We start from the raw sequence: 19,784 nt of genomic DNA on the forward strand, positions 1-19,784 counted from the left end.
TATTATAATGACTTGTGGGCAGGGTGTACAGGGGGCATTATAGAGATGGTACAGTGTATTATATATGACTTGGGTGCAGTGGGCAGGGTGTACAGGGGGCACGATAGAGATGGTACAGTGTATTATAATGACTTGTGGGCAGGGTGTACAGGGGGCACTATAGAGATGGTACAGTGTATTATAATGACTTGTGGGCAGGGTGTACAGGGGGCACTATAGAGATGGTACAGTGTATTACAATGACTTGTGGGCAGGGTGTACAGGGGGCACTATAGAGATGTTATAGTTTATTATAAGGACTTGTGGGCAGGGTGTACAGGGGGCACTATAGAGATGGTACAGTGTATTATAATGACTTGTGGGCAGGGTGTACAGGGGGCATTATAGAGATGGTACAGTGTATTATATATGACTTGGGTGCAGTGGGCAGGGTGTACAGGGGGCACGATAGAGATGGTACAGTGTATTATAATGACTTGTGGGCAGGGTGTACAGGGGGCACTATAGAGATGGTACAGTGTATTATAATGACTTGTGGGCAGGGTGTACAGGGGGCACTATAGAGATGGTACAGTGTATTATAATGACTTGTGGGCAGGGTGTACAGGGGGCACTATAGAGATGGTACAGTGTATTATAATGACTTGTGGGCAGGGTGTACAGGGGGCACGATAGAGATGGTACAGTGTATTATAATGACTTGTGGGCAGGGTGTACAGGGGGCATTATAGAGATGGTACAGTGTATTATATATGACTTGGGTGCAGTGGGCAGGGTGTACAGGGGGCATTATAGAGATGGTACAGTGTGTACAGTGTATTATATATGACTTGGGTGCAGTGGCAGAGTGTACAGGGGGCATGATAGAGATGGTATAGTTTATTATAAGGACTTGTGGGCAGGGTGTACAGGGGGCACTGTAGAGATGGTACAGTGTATTATAATGACTTGTGGGCAGGGTGTACAGGGGGCACTATAGAGATGGTACAGTGTATTATAATGACTTGTGGGCAGGGTGTACAGGGGGCACTATAGAGATGGTACAGTGTATTATAATGACTTGTGGGCAGGGTGTACAGGGGGCACTGTAGAGATGGTACAGTGTATTATAATGACTTGTGGGCAGGGTGTACAGGGGGCACTGTAGAGATGGTACAGTGTATTATAATGACTTGTGGGCAGGGTGTACAGGGGGCACTATAGAGATGGTACAGTGTATTATAATGACTTGTGGGCAGGGTGTACAGGGGGCACTATAGAGATGGTACAGTGTATTATAATGACTTGTGGGCAGGGTGTACAGGGGGCACTGTAGAGATGGTACAGTGTATTATAATGACTTGTGGGCAGGGTGTACAGGGGGCACTGTAGAGATGGTACAGTGTATTATAATGACTTGTGGGCAGGGTGTACAGGGGGCACTATAGAGATGGTACAGTGTATTATAATGACTTGTGGGCAGGGTGTACAGGGGGCACTATAGAGATGGTACAGTGTATTACAATGACTTGTGGGCAGGGTGTACAGGGGGCACTATAGAGATGGTACAGTGTATTATAATGACTTGTGGGCAGGGTGTACAGGGGGCACTGTAGAGATGGTACAGTGTATTATAATGACTTGTGGGCAGGGTGTACAGGGGGCACTATAGAGATGGTACAGTGTATTACAATGACTTGTGGGCAGGGTGTACAGGGGGCACTGTAGAGATGGTACAGTGTATTATAATGACTTGTGGGCAGGGTGTACAGGGGGCACTGTAGAGATGGTACAGTGTATTATAATGACTTGTGGGCAGGGTGTACAGGGGGCACTATAGAGATGGTACAGTGTGTACAGTGTATTATATATGACTTGGGTGCAGTGGCAGGGTGTACAGCGGGCACGATAGAGATGCTACAGTGTACAGTAGATGGCTTGGGTGCAGTGGCAGGGTGTACACACATGGTGGAGCTGTAGCCACGCCTCCTGGGTACGGTGGCCGGGGAGGGACAGGGCTGGCCGTGACATCACACAGTCCTTGCCCAGCTGCAGCTGTCACACGGTGCCCGAACACCCGGATCCGGCCTGAGGTGCGACCCGGGGACGGGGGGAGGATGGAAGACCGGGGAGAGCGGGAGACGCCCGGGGGCACCGAGGGGAGAGGCGGCAGGAGGGGAGCAGCAGCCCGGCCTCCTCTACACACAGGCCCGGTACAATAGCTGCAGGAGCCGCATGTCATCTCTATAGTGACACCTCCTGCTGTACACAACCCACTGCCTGTATACATATATACACACAGCTGGCTGCCTGTATATACCGGCCACATATATATATATATATATATATATATATATATATATATATATATATATATATATATATATATACACCTCACTGCCTGCATACATATATACACAGACCTCACTGCCTGTATATACCGGCCCCATATATATATATATATACACACCTCACTGCCTGCATACATATATACACAGACCTCACTGCCTGTATATACCGGCCCCATATATATATATATACACACCTCACTGCCTGCATACATATATACACAGACCTCACTGCCTGTATATACCGGCCCCATATATATATATATATATACACACCTCACTGCCTGTATATACCGGACACATATATATAGACCTTGGCTGCCTGTATATAGCGGCCCCATATATATATATATACACCTCGCTGCCTGTATATAGCGGCCCCATATATATATATATATATATATATACACACCTCCTGCTGTACACAACCCACTGCCTGTATACATATATACACAGACCTCACTGCCTGTATATACCGGCCCTATATATATATATATATATATATATATATATATATATATATATATACACCTCACTGCCTGTATATAGCGGCCCCATATATATATACACACCTCACTGCCTGTATATACCGGACACACATATATATATATATATACACCTCACTGCCTGTATATAGCGGCCACATATATATACACCTCCTGCTGTACACAACCCACTGCCTGTATACATATATACACAGACCTCACTGCCTGTATATACCGGCCCTATATATATATATATATATATATATATATATATATATATATATATATATATATATATATACACCTCACTGCCTGTATATAGCGGCCCCATATATACACACACCTCACTGCCTGTATATACCGGACACATATATATATACACACCTCACTGCCTGTGTATAGCGGCCCCATATATATACACACCTAACTGCCTGTATATAGCGGCCCCACATATATATACACACCTCACTGCCTGTACATACTGACCGTGTGTGTGTGTGTGTGTGTGTGTGTGTGTGTGTGTGTGTGTGTGTGTATATATATATATATACATACACACACCTCACTGCCTGTATACATATATACAGACACCTCACTGCCTGTATATACCGGCTATATATATATATACCTCCTGCTGTACACAACCCACTGCCTGTATACATATATACACCTCGCTGCCTGTATATACCGGCCACATATATATACACCTCACTGCCTGTATATACCGACAGTATATATATATATATATATATATATATATATATATATATATATATATATATATACACCTCACTGCCTGTGTGTATATGTGTGTGTGTATGTATAATATATATATATACACACACACACACACCTCGCTGCCTGTATATACCGACAGAAATATATATATATATACACACACCTCGCTGCCTGTATATACCGACAGAAATATATATATATATACACACACCTCGCTGCCTGTATATAGCGACAGTATATATATATATATATATATATATATATATATACAGCTCACTGCCTGTATATAGCGGCCCCATATATATATACACCTCACTGCCTGTATATAGCGGCCCCATATATATATATACACCTCACTGCCTGTATATAGCTGCCCCATATATATATATACAGCTCACTGCCTGTATATACCGGCCCCATATATATATACACCTCACTGCCTGTATATACCGGCCCCATATATATATACACCTCACTGCCTGTATATAGCGGCCCCATATATATATACAGCTCACTGCCTGTATATAGCGGCCCCATATATATATACACCTCACTGCCTGTATATAGCGGCCCCATATATATACATTTCACTGCCTGTATATAGCGGCCACATATATATACACCTCACTGCCTGTATATACCGACAGTATATATATATATATATATATATATATATATATTAGAGATGAGCGAACGTACTCGTTTCGAGTACTTACGCACCCGAGTACCGCCATTTTGGAGTACTTCAGTACTCGGGTGAAAAGATTCGGGGGGCGCCGGGGGGCGGGGAGAGGCGTGGCGGTGCGGGGGGTAGCAGCGGGGAACAGGGGGGAGCCCTCTCTCTCTCCCTCTCCCCCCCTACTCCCCACTGCTCCCCCCGTGCCGCCACGGCGCCCCCCGAATTTTTTCACCCGAGTACGGAAGTACTCGGAAATCGCGGTATTCGGGCGAAAAAGGGGCATGGCCGAGCACGTTCGCTCATCTCTAATATATATATAATATACATACACACCTCACTGCCTATATATATCGGCCCCATATATATACACCTTACTGCCTGTATATACCGTCCACATGTATATACACCTCACTGCCTGTATATACCGGCTATATATAAATTATACCCCACTACTGTATACACCAGCCAGATATATACACACACCTCACTATATATATATATATATATATATATATATATATATATATATATATATATATATATATATATATTACACCTCACCGTCTGTATATACCGGCTATATATATTATACACATACGCACACACCTCACTACCCGTATATACCGGCTATATCTATTATATACCCACACCTCACTGCCTGTGTATACTGGCCACACACACACATTTGTGTGTGTGTGTGTGTATATATATATATATATACACACACACACACCTGTATATACTGGCCACATATATATGCAACTCATTACCTGTATATACCGGCTCTATCTATACGTATACACGCACACACCTCACTGCCTATATATATATATATATATATATATATATATATATACACAGACACTCCTCACTACCCGTTTATACGGGCCCCATATATTTACACCTCAGTACTCGTATATACTGGCCATATATATATTTGCAACCCACTGCCTGTATAACCGACTATATATATATATATATATATATATATATATATATATATACACACACTACTACTGTACCTGTATATGCCGACCAGATATCTTTCCACTACTGTATCTGTATATACTGAATATATATATATCTCACTACTGTACCTGTAAATACCGTCCATATATATAATATATATACCAACTATTGTACCTGTATATACCGACCAGAGATATGTATATACACACACACACCTCACTACTGTACCCATATATACTAACTCATTTTAGCTGATCTTATGAGGCATTTTGTGTCTCCGGGTTCAGTGATTAATACCCAGCTTTCCTACAGCCCTGAATGACGGCTCTGCCTAAATGTGCAGCAGTGTACAGGTGAGGGTTGGGTAGCAACCCTTATGACAACTGTGATAGCGACCGTAATACTAGTCGTCACCCAGCTTTCCCAGGTGCGGACATTGCTAAGAAATTGCTGACTAGTGGAAGGAGCAGCGCCTACAGCAGCACGGAGGATTTCAGGAAATGTCAGGACTAGGAGGATGTATGGCTGAGCCGTCTGTAGAGGATGACCGAGGTCCTTTAGGTGTCGCCTCGCGGAGGCGCCATGCAGTCCTCTATGACGGGCGGCTCGCAGGGCAGAGGCCTCGCTGGGACGTCTCCAACAAGCGACAAACTTCCGTATTTTGATTTTATTGCACTGTAGGGGGACAAAGTCTGAGCAATATCAGTGACAACGGACAGCTCCCCCACGGGGGGGCGCTGCGCTATAGGACTGCGACCTCACAGGGCAGGGTGGCGCTGTAGGTGATCTAGATGGCGTGTGCAGGGTAACCATGTCTGAGGATCTCCGCTCTGCTTGCAGGATGAGATCTCGGTGACCGAGGAAGAGCCGGATATGAATGATCCCACATGGGCAGATAAGGCGGGCAGCCCCGGCGAGGAGGAGAAGATGCGGAGCCCTCAGAATGTACCCGGCCCCGAGGATGGTGAGTGATGTACAGACATGGGCGCACAAGGCTGGGGTGGCATAGGGCCCGGGATCGTGGGATACAGAGTATTACACCACTGCATGGGGATAACTTTGGGGAGGTAAGGGTTACGGCGTGTCGGCAGGAAGGAGGTGAGGGGTATGGAGGGGTGTGTCGCATCTGGAGGAGCCAGTCTGTAAAAGGTAAATACATATATTCCAGTTTGGGTCAAAGATCGTTTCTATGGAGTTATAGACAGACTGCAGTGTAGATAGGAAACGCAACATGGTGTCTGTAGAGTGCGGGGTGAAAGAATGCCACCTGTGAGCTGCCCGTGTGCCGGGAGAGAGGGCGAGAGCGCTGCCCGTGTGCCGGGAGAGAGGGCGAGAGCGCTGCCCGTGTGCCGGGAGAGAGGGCGGGAGCGCTGCCCGTGTGCCGGGAGAGAGGGCGGGAGCGCTGCCCGTGTGCCGGGAGAGAGGGCGGGAGCGCTGCCCGTGTGCCGGGAGAGAGGGCGGGAGCGCTGCCCGTGTGCCGGGAGAGAGGGCGGGAGCGCTGCCCGTGTGCCGGGAGAGAGGGCGGGAGCGCTGCCCGTGTGCCGGGAGAGAGGGCGGGAGCGCTGCCCGTGTGCAGGGAGAGAGGGCGAGAGCGCTGCCCGTGTGCCGGGAGAGAGCGCTGCCCGTGTGCCGGGAGAGTGGTAGAGAGCGCTGCCCGTTTGCCGGGAAAGAGGAAAAGATCACCCGTGTGCCTAGGGGAGCCAAGCGTACCGCCCGTGTGCCTGGAGAGGAGCCGAGCGTACCGCCCGTGTGCCTGGAGAGGAGCCGAGCGTACCGCCCATGGGCCTGGAGAGGAGCCGAGCGTACCGCCCATGGGCCTGGAGAGGAGCCGAGCGTACCGCCCGTGTGCCTGGAGAGGAGCCGAGCGTACCGCCCGTGTGCCTGGAGAGGAGCCGAGCGTACCGCCCGTGTGCCTGGAGAGGAGCCAAGCGTACCGCCCGTGTGCCTAGGGGAGCCGAGCGTACCGCCCGTGTGCCTGGAGAGGAGCCGAGCGTACCGCCCGTGTGTCGGCAGAGGGGAAGGGAGCGCCGCATGTGTATTACGGTAGGAAGACCGCACCTGGAGAGGAAGAGCGTACCGCCTGCAATCTGAAAGAGGAAGGCAACGCCGCCTACGTGCCTGGAGGGGAAGACGGCGCCGCCTGCGTGTTGGGAAAAAAAGGCAGAGCTGCCTGTGTGCCGGGAGGGAAGAGCAGTGTATCTGCAGTGCTGTGGGATGATGATGATGATGATGAGGAAGGCCCGGGGTCACTGGCACTGTGTTGTCTCTCGTGGTGACATCAGACTTGTCTCCCAGTGTTTGGACCTGTTAGTTTTAGGTCATCTGGCGGAGTGGGGGGCTGGTGGAGGGGAAGGATAATACCGCCTAATCCCTGTAAGATGAAGTGAGGTTCTGTAATAGAAGGATGTGGGGGAAGGGAGAAGCTCCAGCCGCTGCTCACCCCGACCGCCGAACACCAAGAGCAGCACGGTAACTGTATACAGGGCGAAGCGCCATCCTGCACAGCGGACACTATATATATGTATACAGTGTGACCGAAGGGACGCCCGGGAGTCCCCAGCATGTCATTACCCTGCACCCCAAGTGTCAGCGTGACGTTATCCCGTCCCCCAAGTGTCAGCGTGACGTTATCCCGTCCCCCAAGTGTCAGCGTGACGTTATCCCGTCCCCCAAGTGTCAGCGTGACGTTATCCCGTCCCCCAAGTGTCAGCGTGACGTTATCCCGTCCCCCAAGTGTCAGCGTGACGTTATCCCGTCCCCCAAGTGTCAGCGTGACGTTATCCCGTCCCCCAAGTGTCAGCGTGACGTTATCCCGTCCCCCAAGTGTCAGCGGGACGTTATCCCGTCCCCCAAGTGTCAGCGGGACGTTATCCCGTCCCCCAAGTGTCAGCGGGACGTTATCCCGTCCCCCAAGTGTCAGCGGGACGTTATCCCGTCCCCCAAGTGTCAGCGGGACGTTATCCCGTCCCCCAAGTGTCAGCGGGACGTTATCCCGTCCCCCAAGTGTCAGCGGGACGTTATCCCGTCCCCCAAGTGTCAGCGGGACGTTATCCCGTCCCCCAAGTGTCAGCGGGACGTTATCCCGTCCCCCAAGTGTCAGCGGGACGTTATCCCGTCCCCCAAGTGTCAGCGGGACGTTATCCCGTCCCCCCCAAGTGTCGGCGGGACGTTATCCCGTCCCCCCCAAGTGTCGGCGTGACATTATCCCGTCCCCCAAGTGTCAGCGGGTCATTATCCCGCCCGCCCCCAAGTGTCAGCGGGTCATTATCCCGCCCCCCCTAAGTGTCAGCGGGTCATTATCCCGCCCCCCCTAAGTGTCAGCGGGTCATTATCCCGCCCCCAAGTATCAGCCTGTCATTATCCCGCCCCCCAAGTATCAGCCTGTCATTATCCCGTCCCCCAAGTGTCAGCAGGTCATTATCCCGCCCCCCCCCCCCAAGTGTCAGCGGGTCATTATCCCGCCCCCCCCAAGTGTCGGCGGGTCATTATCCCGCCCCCCCCCCAAGTGTCGGCGGGTCATTATCCCGCCCCCCCCAAGTGTCGGCGGGTCATTATCCCGCCCCCCCCAAGTGTCGGCGTGACATTATCCCGTCCCCCAAGTGTCGGCGTGTCATTATCCTGCTGCTATGATGTTATTTGGGTCGCTCATTGCCAGGAAGAGTTGTAGGAGGATGTAACAAGCGGAGGCCTCACTTCCAGGATTTCCCCTCCCCCGTCATCTCCTTCCTTGACTCTCGCATATGTCCAGGAAATAATCCGCCGTTCCTTCATCTATTCCAGAATTAGCTAAATCCCCTTGAGGTAGAAGCAGAGACCTGAGCGGCCTGCGTGCAGTAATAATCTGCTCCCTCGTCTCCTGCTCTGCGGGGGGGTTCAGCCGCTTCCTGTTCATCAGTAATGTTCATGGCCGCCATCATAGCGGTTGAAGGGGTATCACCCCTGGTAATGCACCGCGTCCTCCTCGCCACTTGAGGTGCCAAATTAGTTGTCGCCCTGCTTTTCCAGTATCGGTCCATAAGAGAACAATTTGTCGTCGCGGCTTTTACGATCAAAAGGGGCGGGGCTTTCAGATTTATAGCGCATCCCGCCTCAAGACGTAGGTACTTGAGTCGTCCAACTCCTTTAAATATTCCATCTAGTCTGTTACCGGTGACCGCTAATAATGGCCGCCACAGCCGCAGGGATTGTGGGGTTGCTTCCCCTTTAACCGATGGGATGGCCCCTTTCAGCTTCCGTACTAACTGCAGCCTCTGCCAGGAGGCCGTACTGTAAGTGGTGACAGTTAGGGCCACAGTTGGCGCACACGAGCCGCAGACCATCTTGTAAGTAGCCGCTATCTGCTTCTGCGAGAAACCGTCATATAACGGACACATAAAAACGAAGAATAACACGTTTATGAGAAATGGCGCATTGACGCAGCTGGAAAATTATGTAATGTCTAGTAAAGGTAATTGAGCCGCAACTGGACGCCATGACAGGTCACAGCGCTGCGTCTAAATGTGACCGGCCTCCAGCAGAGACATCACATACATATATATATATACTGCAGTAAACAACGGCCTATACGCTGCTCTTATCACATGACTGACCAGAAAGATCTGGCGCAGATTATAATGGAATCCGCACGTGTAATGGGGACGTCTGCTCAGATTGTCATTAGCAGTGGCCATGGATTTAGCCCACTTCAATTAACCCCTTACTGACACGGCCTGTTTTGGGCCTAAGGACGCAATGCTTTTGTGGGGGATGTTCCGCTCCCCTTTTCCCTCGGCGCGGCTGGAATGAGCTGTAGTTATCATTGGTACCATTTTTTGGGTCTATATAATGTACTGTTGGGCAAAGAGAAAACGCGTCAATTCTGCCATTTTTACGTCCCTGTGGGGGACTTGAACCTGTGATGCTATGATCGCTTTGAAAAAACACTTCAATACTTCTGTACTGCAGTGTATTATCGGCCGTGGGAGACCAAAATACTGTTTTCTGGCATCTGGAACTATCGGCCCTCCGTGATTACATAGTAAGGGCCGATGACCTCACACGGAGAGCGCTCTCCCTGTCACTATCAACCTGGATCATGGCATGGAAGGACTTAACAGTAGGGATCGGTGTTCTCACCAATCCCCGTTGCTGCAGTAGGAGGCCGGCTGTTACTGACAGCCGATTCCTGCGCCGCCCGTAGGATGTAAGCTTACGTTCTGGGAGAGAAGGGGTTAGTGTACAGTAGCTGGGAGTCCACCGCTAGCGACAAACCCCCCACTCCCCTCTGTTACAATTAGGGTGGCCGCGGAGCTGACGCTCTTCTCTCTTCTAGATGACTCCTCCTCTGAGAGCTGTAATGGGAACGTCTTTCCCGCATTGAATCCGTCCGCCGCTCCCGCCAGCGCCGCCCTAGGCCACTCCCTCCCGGACATGAATGGGAACAGCACCAGCTCCACCCTGGACCTCAACGCCCCGTCCGACGAGCAGCCCATGAACCTCAGTGACAAGCTCCGCCCCACACTGGGCGTCCCACAATATCCAAGTGATGCTTGTAGCACCGAAGCGATACGTAACCACGGAAAATACACGCTGAAAGCCACGTCTGAGGTGAGCCAACCCGAAGGGCCGATCAGTCCGAGGCAGGATCTCTGCATCCTGTCAATGAAATGGCAACATAGACATGCTGAGGGTTTGTTACAGTTGTCTGCAGTCTAGACAACCTCCTGTGGTCCCCTGCACTGATACATTGTAACAACCCCTCAGCTGTGTGAGGTCAGATTTGCGTCGGATGACCAGTCCTATGATGCCAGTGGGTGGGATCAGTACTTTTCCACTAACTTTCACCTTTTGTTTCCAGTCCCCTCCTTACAGCTCAGGAAGTTACGACTCCATTAAGACAGAAGTGACAGAAGTCAGCGGGGGGGCCGAGGACCTGTCGGTGAGCCGGACCGCTGCGGTGGACGATGACGACGAAGACGACCATGAGGACAACGATCGCATCACAGACACAGAGGGGCTGGACCCTGAACGTCTGAAAGCTTTCAATGTGAGCAGTGAGGGTTAATCAGCGGGAGGAGGGGAGCGTGCGCTGAAACCGTAAATGGCGCCAAACGTACAGCAGGGCATTCTGCGTCCGAAACTTGTCATCTCAGGGGAAATTGTCGACAGTCCGCCAGTTGTGACGCTCTTTACTGTTTCAGATGTTCGTCCGTCTCTTTGTGGATGAAAACCTGGATCGCATGGTTCCCATCTCCAAGCAGCCGAAGGAGAAGATCCAGGCCATCATCGAGTCCTGCAGCCGCCAGTTCCCAGAGTTCCAAGAACGCGCAAGGAAGCGCATCCGTACCTACCTGAAATCCTGCCGGCGCATGAAGAAGAACGGCATGGAGATGGTGAGAGGCCAACCGGATCCATGCAGGGAGTAAGGGGTTAACAGTCATGGTGGGAGCAAAGAACGTGTCCGTGTGGGCAGCACCTTCACTTATAGTCTAGCGATCCCAAGACCGGCGCTGCTAAATGCCGCTGTGAATGGATCAGCGGTTCGCACGCGGCACTCAGCAATCTCCCCCCATTGCATAGAATTAAATGGAGGGATTCCCTGTCCTGTGGATGGATGCTGGCCTTCTTGCAGTACTGATGCCCTATCCTGAGGACAGATCATCAGTAGTTGATCGATGGGGGTCACCGCTCAGGGTCACTGGCGATCACCTGATCTCAGCCTGCACTTGCAGCAGCCGCGCCGCACATATGCATTGGGGTCGAAGCCGGAAGTGTAATAGAAAGCTTTGGTCCCATTGAGATCAGCGTGTGGTTTACCTTCTACAGCACGTCCGGCTCCGACCCCGGCGTGGACGCTGTTAGCATCTGGCCTGCTGCAGCGAGTGCAGGGGCTGAAATCAGTTGATCGCCGGGGGTCCCGAGCACAGACCCTTGCTGATCAACTAGTGATGACTTGTTCTCAGGATAGGTCATCAGTACTGCAAGGGGTTGAATACCCATAATACCCCTTTAATGGGAAATCCCTTTAATAGATTGTCCTGCTGGTCAAGCGTGTGACATAGAGGGGTTATAGGGGGTCGTTCGGTTTTACGGAAGTAACGTTTATTGATTGTACAAAGAAAAAAGGTTCTGCGACTCTCTAATAGATTCTGGTCCGGCTTTACTAATCACCTCTTGTGCAAAGATATTGTGACTATTCTCAGCAATTGCCAGTTTTAAAAAGTATTGCTAAAAGTGGGTGTGGTTTACAGGGAGGGGTGTGGCCTACAATTTACAGATTTATTCATTCTGAAGCCAGGGAATGGCGCATTATGTGTAGATGCTAATTTACACCCCCTCGGGGCGGCACAGTATTGCTTTGTTGGCTTTCAGGCAGCGCAAAACTTATTAGGAGTCGTGAAACTTTTGGCCAATTCACTTCCAATAAGATTTTTTTTTTGTGACCGGTGTATGAATGTGCGAGATTAATAAATGTGGGACTACAGAATGTTAGAAAGCTGCGAACCATATATATATATATACACTGATGTGTGATGATAGAATACTGTGTGCAATGATAGCTGTAGACTGAGGAGCCCCTTTAGTAGACCCCCCGGTCCTCTCATGATTGACGCTTCCCTGTACGGTAATTCTCCCCGTGACCCCGGAGTGCAGCATAAAATCACGTGACAACAGAAACAACTCATCACTGAAAGGGGTCGGAGGAGGATGTTAGGAATCGTTCTGACCAACAGGCTGCACAGTCAGCCGAATACAACGCTGGAGCTCCAACTAACGTGTCCAAACGCACAACTCGCCGTTCCTCCGCACGGATGGTATAACAGCAGACGACCAGTTCCAGCGCCATTATGTCTAAGAGAAACAGAAAGACTTCAGCCGGCAAAAGAGCGCAAAACTTGTATCACTGAGCAGCGGGAAAACATCTCCTGGTCAGATGAAGCCAGATTTCTGTTGCTGATGGGAGGTCAGAATTTGGCGCAAGCAGCATGAATCGCTGACCCCTTCCTGTCTGCTGGTCATACATGTCAGCACTGCCATCTAATCTGCAGCGACCACAAGAAGCTTCCTGTCCGCAGGGGCCGGTATTCCAGAATTATTTCATCACCAAGTGGGATCTACACCACGATAAACTCCTGCGGATCTGAAGGCCAAAGAAGTCCAACACTACTAGATGGGGCTGATAAGGGGGCGGTCGGTGTATGTAAATGATTTCTGATGAGAGCCCATATAACCTGTGACGTGTGTGCAGATATCATAGCGCTGGTATAATATTTGCCCCCCTTCCTTATTTCAGGCTCGACCAACTCCTCCTCACCTGACCTCAGCTATGGCGGAAAATATTCTGGCTGCCGCCTGCGAAAGCGAGTCCCGGAAAGCGGCCAAGAGGATGAGATTGGAGATTTACCAGACAGCTCAGGTAATGCCTGTAGATCCCAATGGGTGTTGTAATCCGCAGGGGTGGTGCTGCCATCACATCTGGGTCCTTGATGGGTGTTGTGATCCGCAGGGGTGGTGCTGCCATCACATCTGGGTCCTTGATGGGTGTTGTGATCCGCAGGGGTGGTGCTGCCATCACATCTGGGTCCTTGATGGGTGTTGTGATCCGCAGGGGTGGTTCTGCCATCACATCTGGGTCCCTGATGGGTGTTGTGATCCGCAGGGGTGGAGCTGCCATCACATCTGGATCCCTGATGGGTGTTGTGATCCGCAGGGGTGGAGCTGCCATCACATCTGGATCCCTGATGGGTGTTGTGATCCGCAGGGGTGGAGCTGCCATCACATCTGGATCCCTGATGGGTGTTGTGATCCGCAGGGGTGGTTCTGCCATCACATCTGGGTCCCTGATGGGTGTTGTGATCCGCAGGGGTGGAGCTGCCATCACATCTGGATCCCTGATGGGTGTTGTGATCCGCAGGGGTGGCACTGCCATCACATCTGGCTCCTATTTCCTAAGAGGGCCTGTAGAAGATAGCAGGCCCGGGTCGTTGGAGGGTGTCGGGCGTTATCTGGTGATAAATAACCTTTGCCTCATATGCACGATGTGATAGTTTGTAGTTCTTTGGCCCCATGTCTCCTTCCCCATCCCTGACCAGTCACCATTATAGTCCCAGTCTGGAGGCCTCTGGTGGTCACTGGTGATTCTGTCTTTTTGGGCAGGAAGAGAACACCTCACTGGATAAGCCCTCCGGACTCACCCAGTCATCACACTCACTGCCAACGGGCACCTTCACCCAGGACCCTGTCTACATGAACGGTAGCCTCCACTACACCTACCGTGGGTACAGCTCCATCGGAAGCAGCTTGCCGCCGCCGACTTCACTGCAAACTGGAAACCACAGCAACGGTAAGTAATGGCGAGATGTCTTATTATAGGACATCCTAATCACATTGGGGTGATTGTGGAAAACATAATCACGTATGGCGCTACCAGCCAATCAGCAGAATCACCAGGGGTCACATGACACAGTTCTGGAGCCGGAGAGATACGGCTTACTTTGTGATCGCCCATCTAGCAGGATCCTCTGACCCCTAACAGACTTCATGTTTCACTTTCTCGCCATTTCTAAGTTCTCCGTTGGCTGTCAGTGATTGGAAAGAATCTTGTTTACAGCCGTAGCCCTCTACAGATGTAATACTTCTCACAGCTGAGGGTTTGTTACATTCTATCCAGTCTAGACAATTATCTGTGACTCCAGACGGATATATGTTACCTGCGCTGATACATTGTAACCAACTATCAGAGAAAGAGAGATTTGTGCTGCTGATGCATTTAGCTCACACGAGGATGGTTTGTACTAGATACATTGTGACAACCCCTCAGCTGTGAGGACTGGTTTTCTGCCTTTTTAGATGTAGAATGGAATATTTCCACTGACTGCAAGCAGAGATCTTGAAATCAGCAAGGAATTAAAGCATAACTTTACATACCAGGTTATTACAAATGATCCCCCCCCCCTTCCTCCATACAAGCTTCACACAAAGTCTTCAGAAATCCACCATCAAGCGGAGCTTCGGACGTCCGGCCACCGACTGTGTGGAAGATTCTGCGCAAATGTTTGCAATGTTATCCCTACTGACTGCAATTGTTACCAGCCTCAAAACCGGACGACAAAGCGCGGCGACATTCTATCTGCAAGAGTCTGCAGACTGTAATGGAAAGCAATGGTTTTGTGGAGTGTTTAGTGATGAAGCCGCCTTCCAGCTTTCAGGCAACAAACGTAATGGGGAAGCCCACCTGCCTGCGTGGAGCTTCCGGGCGACTCCCAGCGGTGAACGTGTTTTGCATTATAATGTGTAGGAAAGTGTCCGTCCCCTTACTACATGAGGAAACAATCCCGAGGATTTCATACCTGAATGCTACAGAAATTGCGCCTGCCACAGTCGGAACAGGGAATCCCACCAGATCGCCCCTCCCCCCACCCCCCCAACATTATTACAGAAGTGAGCGGAGACTACCAAACAGATGGATTTGCCATGTAGGCGGTGATGATAGTGAGCTTCTTCCTCGGCCTCCGTGTTCCACAGACCTTACTCCCTGTGTTTATAGTCCCCGGTACTGCCCGCCATAATCTGTGGCATCCCAGAAGTCATTGCATCCGTTAGTCGGGATCCGCTACAATGTGTATGGCAGGAACTTGACTACCGGCTCCGTGTGTGTCGGGTGACAAAGGCGGCCACACTGACACCTCTGAGGGGGAAAACATTCTTGATGTTCTGCAACAAAACTGAGTTTCTATCAAATTTCTATCAAGCGTCATTAATGGAGTTCTGGGGGTCTCACATTGGGGGGATCATGTGGAATAACCCTGTATATATAACTGCTTCTTTTCTTCCCCAGGTCCCACTGACCTCAGCATGAAAGGTTTGGCTTCGAGCAGCACCCACAACAACTCCACCAACCGGGCGATGCCGTGCGCCCAGCTCAGCCCTACCGAGATCGGGGCCGTGCGGCAGCTGATCGCCGGATACCGGGAGTCGGCTGCGTTCCTGTTGCGATCTGCGGATGAACTGGAAAACTTGATATTGCAGCAGAACTGAGGGGCGCCCGAGGGAGCCGACCTGCACCCCAACCTCTTACTGTACGGACTGAGATAAGACGTCTCGTCGCCCCTCAGACGGTCGCAGACACTGAACCTGTTCCCGGAGCAGGAGCCATATACTGGGAAATCGCGGGGAGGGGGAGTCTTCTCTCTACACTACCAGATTTCCTTTTCGTCGCACCCTTCTCGGCACTGGGCGGCGCCAACGCCGTAATCCTCTATTTATTGAGAACAGAATTTCTTCTTTGTTTCCCTTATTTATTTTTCTGAAGACTTTTTTTGTTGTTTGTTTCACGATTGGCGAGCCGAACCAGTACCGAGCCGCGCCGCCTGCCTCCAGACACCCAACTCATTGGGGCATGACGCACCGTGTTCCTCATGCCCCAGTGACGTCGCCGGGTGCTACGGGAGCGATGGGCTACCTTGTCCTAAACACTGGCTTCACTAACATGGCTGCTTCTTGTCCGTACAGGTGACCCGTTGGCTTTAATGAACTTTAGCGCTGCCCGGCAGCAGGATCAATCATTCTCTGTCTTTCGGGTCACTGCACTGTTCCTCAGAAGACAAAACGCTCCAGCCGGGGGTCATCCACGGATTTCTGACCTATTGGCCCATACCATTTCTGCACACTAGACCAAACTGTACACCTCATCGCACTGGACCATACCATTCTATATACATAAAGTTGCATCACATTTGAGCACATGTTCACTGCCTAGCTGCCGCCCCACCATTTGCATCGCTCCCCCCCCCCCCCCCCCCCCCCACAAATGACAATAATAAGACAATCCTATTCCGGTTTGTAAAGTCACTTCATCCACCCCGCATTGTGATATAACATTCTTTTGGGCCATACCATTATGCACTTAAAAGGTTTCCCTGTAAACCATAATATTCCGCACTCACATGGTTTGCCTTTGGACTATACCACTCTGCACTCTTTCTTTGCATCATACCATTCCCACATAATTTCCTATGCACCATACCATTCCGTACTGGCACTGGACCATACCATTCTGCACTAAACTTTTTTTTTTTTCTTCTTTGGACCATACCATTCTGCACTGAGTTGTTTCACACTGTATCATCTTCCCCGGGGAAGCAGATCCATTCCTACACTACTTCTGACTTCCTGCTGCTATGATTCCCCTTTATTTCAGGTAACTCCGCCTCCTCCCCTTCCCGGAGCGCACCTTGTGATTATTAACCATCTGACCTCTCCTGCTTTGCTATGGGTTTCCAAAGTCTTGCACAGAACGTAGCAAATCCGGTCTCCGTGTTGTTGTTTTTTTTTTGTTTAAATCCGCAAAACTCAGGCAGAAAACCGGCCGAACGCTCAATCCGCCGCACTTCCGATTCCGACTGACCTCATGCTCCCCAGATCTCCGTCCAGGTCCGCGTCATTTCAGCTCCTCCCTCCACGTTTTTGGTTGTCATCTTCTGTGTCCGTCTCTTACCTCTCATGTCCAACGCGCACTTTCTTGAAGAGTGATGTCCAGAGGCCGTCCTTAGCGGGTGCCCTGAGGTCAGTAAGCATCTAGCTGGCGCTAAGCGTTTTTTTTTCCCGCTGACCTCATATTCCAAAGCGTGCGCCGTCTCTTTAAGGACGATTCTCGTCGTTTTTTAAAATGTTTTTAAATGTTTTGTTTTTGTTTTTTTTGTTTCTCATTTCCGAACAAGTTATTCGTCTTTTTCGTGATTTTTACGTGGTGCTTCTAGATTCATAATCTCCTCCCCCTTCGCAGCCAACGTGTGTGTTTGTATGTATTTGAATTGATTTTATATGATTTCCGGACTCCGCGAGTGTCCTGTTTACATGTACAGACGACCTGGTGTCGATGAGCTCTATCACCACCACCACCAGGGGGCGCTCCTCTGCTTACTAAAGCCAGCCCAGGCGCAGTAAGGCTTCTGTCCAGTCACTCCTCCATTCCCTAGAACTCAGGTAAAGACGCGCACACTTTATTTGCGTTACGACGCCCTGCACGTTTCGCCATGGACCGCGGCCCCGCCATCTTTCCTTTTTGCACTCCTCCCCAACCGCCATCTTCTTGGCTCTCTTAAGCAGATGAGATAATTCCGATAGATCCTATGATATATAATATATAAGACGACGCTATTTATTGTTCTTGACGGTTCGTGTGGTTTTAATGATTTGTAGGATGTTTTTATTTGTCATATACGATGTGATGTGTTCCCACCATCCGGGACAGAGACCGCCGCCGCTGCGCTGTCTACGACGCGCTCCACCCCCGCCCCTATTATTACTACCCAGGCTAAGTGCACTGACTCGCCACCAGGTGGAAACCTTCCTTTTTACTGTATGTATAAGGCTGACTAATGAGAAACACTGCATAATAAAGTATCCCACCTTTCAGAAACGCCACGCGCCTCATCATTCCCGCCGCCGCGCCTGCGGACCGAGAAGCGTGTGCAGCGCTGGATGTATATTGGAAGGAAGCATTGTTGTTACCCATAGCAACCAGACGATACAAAGTAGCAGACTTGTTCATTCACACGGGTGGATTTAGTTGCGGTCCGTGAATATGCCGCGGATTTACTGCCTATTTAAACATTTTTGCGGCGTTTTTTTGTGCGCATCATCCTGCCTGCCGACGGACGAACGTCTCGCGGGATTGTTTTTGCGGGTTTATAACCTACAAGAGAAGGAATTCCATCATTAATGTCTGCGGTAGAAAAAACACAAGAAATTCCACAAGATGTTGCTCAGTTAAAAACGCACCAAATTCCGCATCTGCGCTGCATCCTGCGGACGATTCCGTCCCGTGTGACCAATCCCTTATAGTGTAACGTTGCGGTACGGTCGGCAGGGGATATTGGGAGTTGTAGTTTTACAGCAGCAGTGTCAAGTATCAGCAGTCGTGCGGCAAAAATATTTCTTCTACTTGTCACACAGCTGTTTGCGGGTCGGTCAGACGTAGCGGAACTCGTCGGAAATTTGCAATATTGGTACAGATTTTGCCGCAGAAGATTTTATCTCTGCTCCGAATCCGCAATGAAAACCGCGTCAAAATGTGCACCAATGGTGTGAAGTTTGTGCTGCGGAAAATCTGCGCTATTTATGTTACGGGTGAACGTAACCTCCGAGCTGCGATTCGGCTATTGAAATACAGCGCAGTTGCTGTCACATTCGACTTGCAGTGTATGATGGAAAGTCGTGTGCGACCAACAATCCAACCGTTCTGGTTTTTCACGACTGCCGCAGTCGCCTTAGCTCACGCCGTGACGCAGTATGACACTGCAATCTTAATGTCACATTGCCACCGTTACCGTGTAGCTCTGGCCTTTAAAGGGTGTTGCCATCCCGGCAGGATATTCCCTAGCCACAGGATATGGGGCAACTATATTCAAGCGGGCGAGCGCGATATTGTGCTATTTTCACGGCGATGCAAAGTGTTTTTGTTTAAAAAAAGAATAACTTTTGTGAAATTGCGATCCCCAACCGTGAAGGATCGGAAGTGTCATCCATTGACTTCAATGGGAACCGTCACATCAGCAGGTGAGGGGGCCACCAACGGCTTCCGCAGTGCCACTGAAATCAGCGAGC

The 19,784-nt window shown here is 50.3% G+C and overlaps 1 protein-coding gene across 1 annotated transcript; it reads left to right on the plus strand.

Annotated features, from left to right (window-relative positions):
* The first annotated feature begins 1,988 nt into the window (after positions 1-1,988).
* Positions 1,989-18,597, plus strand: NOL4L (nucleolar protein 4 like). Its single transcript, XM_066586038.1, has 8 exons — positions 1,989-2,072; positions 6,039-6,162; positions 10,510-10,784; positions 11,035-11,223; positions 11,378-11,569; positions 13,471-13,593; positions 14,334-14,520; positions 16,015-18,597. The coding sequence occupies exons 2-8, from the start codon at positions 6,072-6,074 to the stop codon at positions 16,212-16,214; spliced, it is 1,257 nt and encodes a 418-aa protein (XP_066442135.1). The 5' UTR covers positions 1,989-2,072; positions 6,039-6,071; the 3' UTR covers positions 16,215-18,597.
* Positions 18,598-19,784: the final 1,187 nt, after the last annotated feature.

The sequence above is a fragment of the Eleutherodactylus coqui genome, chromosome 13, assembly GCF_035609145.1.
Source record: "Eleutherodactylus coqui strain aEleCoq1 chromosome 13, aEleCoq1.hap1, whole genome shotgun sequence".
NCBI classification, from domain to species: domain Eukaryota; kingdom Metazoa; phylum Chordata; class Amphibia; order Anura; family Eleutherodactylidae; genus Eleutherodactylus; species Eleutherodactylus coqui.

What these genes read in the sequence shown, in the direction of transcription:
- NOL4L (XM_066586038.1), top strand. Translation starts at nt 6,072, where the DNA reads ATGAATGATCCCACATGGGCAGATAAGGCGGGCAGCCCCGGCGAGGAG. An exon ending in CGCTGAAAGCCACGTCTGAG is followed by an intron (nt 10,785 to 11,034) that starts GTGAGCCAACCC and finishes TTTTGTTTCCAG; the next exon opens with TCCCCTCCTTACAGCTCAGG. An exon ending in AGAAGAACGGCATGGAGATG is followed by an intron (nt 11,570 to 13,470) that starts GTGAGAGGCCAA and finishes TCCTTATTTCAG; the next exon opens with GCTCGACCAACTCCTCCTCA.